Genomic DNA, 5,599 nt, shown 5'->3' on the forward strand with positions numbered 1-5,599 from the left:
GCGAAGAGAGCGAGTCGAGCTAGACCGGAATGGCCGTGAAGCTCGCCGATTGGTTTAGGAAAAACCGATCTTCCAAGCTTGGTTTCTTCAACAAGCCGGTTCGTTTTAGTGTACCGGCAGCTGTAACTAACCTGGTTATCAGAACCGATACTAACGGCGTGAATCATTCCGTCACCGTCAAACAAATGGTGTCCGGCTAACGGTGGAAACATAGGGTTAGCGCCGTTACGCACGTAAACTCCTCGTAGACAAGAAGGAATCTGACCAACGACTTCTAAACCGTTTTGAACCGGACATTCTTGAACCGGAGCGAAGTTACCTGATAATTGAACCGCTGGATCGGTCGGTTTAGGAAGCGGTCGATTCTGCTCCATCGGTATGACGATAGAGGACTCAATCTTGTCGAGCATCGTAGCCGCTAGCTTCTGGAGAGGGTTTAAGTTTGGATGGGTTGGTTTGAGCTTAACCGGTGGTGGCGTGACCGGAGATTTGAAGAGAGGAGGGAGATCAGGAAGTGTTGTTATCTTGAAAGGGTTGATAAGAACTCGTCGGGAGATGTTTACATGTTTGGTTTGTGGAAGTAAGTGAGAAGAAGAAGAAGTCTTCGAACGAAGAAGATCAGAACGAAGAGAGTGTTGCATGGTGGGTTAATTTGTGAGCGACCTTAGCATAAACATGAAAAGTATTGTCACGTTTTATAAGTAAATTTTTTTTTTTTTTTTTTGGTTCTGTCCTCAACATGAAGGTAAAAGCTAAGCGGTCGATTTAAAGGTTATAGAGAAAAATGTAACAGGGTCTTGACATTTGTCAAAAATATCATATTTAATAGCAAATCTAGATTATATGGTCTAGTATTACATGTTGTAGATTTTTCTTGTTGATTCAATGGTTGTGATTGTTTAACTTGTTTTGTTTGAACGGTCGAGATTTTTGTTTTGATAGTCAATCTTAAAAAAGGTTAGAAATCTTCCAAAACTAGTAATTAAGTATTGGAATAATTATGTAATCTCTTTTGCTTTTTACAGATTTTTGTTATTGGTTACACATGTATAGCAGCAAATCCGGATGTACATTATAGGGTATGTTATATTTTGAAGTTTTTTTTTTCTTTTCAAATCGACGATTTTGATTGCTTCACAGATTTTTTACTTTTGTTTCAACGGTGGATATATTTCACAAATCTCCCAAAAGTAGTAATTAAATATTAGAAAAACTGAAATATTTGTTTCTTTACCTTTTTATTTTTTTGTTAATTAGACACATCCTGTATATAGTAGCAAATTCATATTATAGGTTTCCCTATAATGTGAAGTTTTTTTCTTTTGTAAATTATTTTTCTATTCAATGGTTCGGATTATTTCACTAGAACTTCAATGCCAACACTTAATGGAAGAACTATAATATTTTTAACCTTTTTACAATTTAGTCTATTAGTCACATATAGTAGCGAATCCAGATTGCTCTATAGACTATATAACCGCGTGGTGTTTTTGGTAGATAATGTATATATACTTTTGAAAATCAACGATTCTAATTGCGTCACTCATATACTTTCAACAAAAAATATTTAAACACGTTGTTTATCACAAAGAAAATTAGTCAAACGTTTTCATGGCATAGATTTGGCAATAAAAAAAAATAAAAAGTCGTCTAATATGATATCTTTCAGAATTATTATCAGGGAAAAAGAAAAACTCTACGTACTTGGGACAAAATAGCGTATCATGTTGTACTTTATATATAATTACAAACCGTTATAGCTAGGGTCAGCTGATATACTTGGCACTTGGATATAGCTAGATTATAGCTAGGGTCAGCTAATAACAAACGAATGAAGAATTCATAAGTGATCCTTGGGTATAGATTGACGTACTATGGTTCGGAGACCAATTTGGGTACATATTGGCTTTAAAGTTTAATTAGAAACATCAAGATAAAGAGAAAATGAATAGTTTGCATGCCTTACTTTTATTACAGAACTGAAGATGTGCAATGAGAATGAAAATTGTTTTTGTTTTTTGGAGAACAGTTGGTGAATGAGATTTTGTAGAAGATATCAAAGGAAGTGTGTATATATACTATACGTACTATAACCAGAGCCGGCCACAAGGCCAAGCAAGCAAAGCACATGTTTGCGGCCGATTGCAATATTAGTTATTTTTTGGCCAATTTTTCAAGAAAGTTCTTGTGGTCTAGTGGTTTAAACAGTCAAAGTTGAGTATGTTGTTCTTAGGTTCGATTCTTGGTAAGGTTTTAATCAGTTGTTTTAAATTTTTTTAGAAGAAAATTTTACCAAAAATAATAATTATGAGGCCTATTCTTCTCCCTCGCTTGTAGTCTAGTTTATCTCCAGGCCGGCTCTGACTATAAATGGTATGACTTGGTAAGTATCTAGGTGTGTGTGTGTTTTAACACTAATGTAAAATTCATGTGGTGTGTAATAAAGGTTCCACGTTATTACTAGAAAGGATAATATATCTAAAAACTTATCTCTCAGAAGTTAGTAGTCAATTATTGTGATTAATGTCCAACGAATAATGTGAAGATGCTGCTAGTGGAGGAATACACTGGGGAGATGGTAGTGGACCGTTTGTTAGGATCACTTAGGGTCCAAGTTTCTTGAACCGGATTGGATTGGTTATCAGACACCGCAGTCAGAAAATTTTGGTATGAGTTGATTTAACTCACAGTTTTTTTTTTTTTACAGCATAAAATAATGACAAAATACAACATTGTGCAGCCGGAGACTGGAAGAAGGTGGTCGTGGCAACATTGCGGAGATTCGAAGTCGAAGGTGATGGTGTCTTAAAAGTTTTTTTTGGGATCAAGTCTGTATCCTAAATGCTAGTGGCCATTCTAATCATCTTGATTTTTTTTTTTCTTTTACATATATTTCATGAATCGTGTGCTCTGTGAATAAGGAGATATATATGTCCATCAAATAATGCTATTCCACAATTTTGAAAGATATTTTCACTTTTTAAATCATATTCTTATATATAATCATATTATTTGTAACTGATTTTTTATGATTGAATAGTTTTTTCTTATATATACTACCAAAACTAAATTAATAATTGTTGTATTGTATATAACATCAATTTTTCAGATTTTCTAAATTGCTTCTGAAAGATTATTGGGGAAATGTTTTTGGTTAGATATGGCCAACTTATTCATTTCACATTTTCAAAGTTTTCAGATAATTAATTCGAGTTTTGGACAAACAAATTAGTTATTCGGACAAGGGCACGAATCAAATATCGAAATAGTTGATAAACAAATTATTATGTGGATAAACCTTTTAGACTAGTTATACAACCTGACGACAAGCCATATAGGGAACCTAATGCATGTATATATTAATGAATTTACATTAGAATAAATTTTAGATTTTCTAAACTTTGGTTTTTACTTGGTCACGACTCACGACAGTTATTAGATCTATGAAGCTTCTATTAATGTTGATTCATGTAAAACTCTGTGGTATATCTTCAGTCCGTACTAGGTAATAGGTATATTTGACTATGGAATTGTCCGACCAATCATAAAATCACAAGGCTTTTCTAGTAAAATATAAAGCAGATCCAGAACCAAATATCCCAAAGTTGCATACAAGTGAAATTCAAATCATGTTAGTGGAGGAAAAAGTTGACTAGTAGTCTATGCAGAATTATCAACATTAATCAAATGTCTCATTTACTAAAACAAGTCTCATTTTATTTGTATACATGATGCTTATTCAAATGAATTTTCAATTTTGAAATGTTTGTTTCATGTACTTTTCAGAATTTTTTTTGAGTTATCCGATTTAAAATCGGATGACCCGAACGACCACTTGCATTTATTGATGTACAATTAGTTTGAAGAGGCAAATCGATTTTCGGAAAGCAACTTTTGTCGCATACTATGATATAGTTAATTTTTTTTGTTTTATCCACGAAATTCAGATCATATTTATATAAAATACTCCTATAATAGAATTAAATGAAACAAAAATCACTGAATAAAAAAAATATTAGCGGTCTAATAAATTCTGAGAGCTAAGAACGAAAATAGATTATATCATTGTATGACACCAAACAAACAGTTCTTCTAATCTTTGGTATGTAGTCTCTCGTCTGAGGGTATGTACGAACAGAACTCACAACATCATAATTACTAAAAAGGAAAACAATTTTTCTGAAGAACAAAATAATTAAGAATAAACGAGTATTATAAGAGAACTACCGATGCTCAAATTAGTTTTATATAGAATTTAATAACTTGTAAAATACTGATTCTAACACTAAGAATCTAAGATACATAAACCGTAGATCCACTATTTTTTTCCATCTCGTAGATCCACTATAATACCGGAGACAGAGAACCAAATCAAAGGTAGTGAGTAAATCAATACCAACACAAACTTTGCTACCAAACCGCCTTATATCATCTAAGACTACGGTTTTCGTAGTTATATCGTAGTCTTATTCTAAAAACTAAGTCGAAGAGAATCAAACTTCATTTGATGCAACTAATAGCCAATTTGCAACACATTCACATACTACGACCATAATTAGACAATGAAACCAAACACAAGAAGATTTAAAACTTGAGGGTGGAGACAAAAATATATGGCGACAAATTATTCCTCAACTTAGATATGATGATATCATCTGTTTCCGGATTATATAACGTTGTATATCACGTGACTTTGATGTACTTCACGTGGTACGATGAGATCGGCGTGTATAGTCTCTTCGACCGCTTAACCAACGACCAACACTTGTGCTTACGAGAGTATTCATGAAATCTAATGTATATATTTTTAAAACACCACCGATTTCACGTGTCGATTTGGCAGTCTCTTAGGGAAACAGTACGTCTTAGTACTTGACGTGGTCGGTCACACTTGTTCATGTGTCATTAGCTTCTTAGCTCCATCCATACTTATAGATACTTTGGTTATACATTAGTTTTAACCAATTTTAAAAAAATAATAAATAAAATGGACAAATTTTATCTAATCGACGTGGAAAAGTTTCCCTATAAGATTTCATTGTATATTTGAATTTTAGCGGCCATCAAAATTTAATATAATAGTGTAATATTCTCAACAATCATTTAACTTAGCCGTTAATATTGCTAATCGAATACTGGAGAATTATTGTTAGATACTCTTACTGTACTTATTCACATGCTAGTTCCCTTAAACTCCTAGCTCCAAATTTTTGTAACGTGATCCTACAATACCAAATTAATACTCACCTGCTAGACAAAAGTCACCTTTGTAGTTTGTATAGCAACACGTATTAGAGTACTACGTGTATATACTACATATTGTGCAAACATATGCTTTACATGCAGCAACAAATTAAAAGTGTTTTTATTATTTTATTTTACCCCTATTAAGAAAATACCACAAAAAGTTTGTTTTCCATATTCTTGGCGTTTTGAGACTGTTTTTACTATGACCTTTTCTCTTACAAACACTCGAATGACAATTCCGATTAACATTCGTATACTTCCGGAAGATCCTCCAACAATGTTCACTCCAACTTATTCTAATGATATCACGGACCATTTTGTGAGCCGGCTAGACATATAAAATCTTTCCAGC

The 5,599-nt window shown here is 33.0% G+C and overlaps 1 protein-coding gene across 2 annotated transcripts in view; it reads right to left on the bottom strand.

Moving 5' to 3' along the window:
- LOC104746918 (9-cis-epoxycarotenoid dioxygenase NCED6, chloroplastic) overlaps nt 1–785 on the bottom strand; it is a 4,052-nt gene extending 3,267 nt beyond the window's left edge. The window contains exon 1 of one of the 2 annotated variants that reach the window (XM_010468467.2): nt 53–785. In XM_010468467.2, the coding sequence (XP_010466769.1) occupies nt 53–641 (589 nt within the window). In that variant the 5' untranslated portion in view covers nt 642–785. The other variant, XM_019237400.1, reaches the window with a different exon arrangement.

Source organism: Camelina sativa, chromosome 15 (assembly GCF_000633955.1).
Source record: "Camelina sativa cultivar DH55 chromosome 15, Cs, whole genome shotgun sequence".
Classification (NCBI taxonomy): Eukaryota; Viridiplantae; Streptophyta; class Magnoliopsida; order Brassicales; family Brassicaceae; genus Camelina; species Camelina sativa.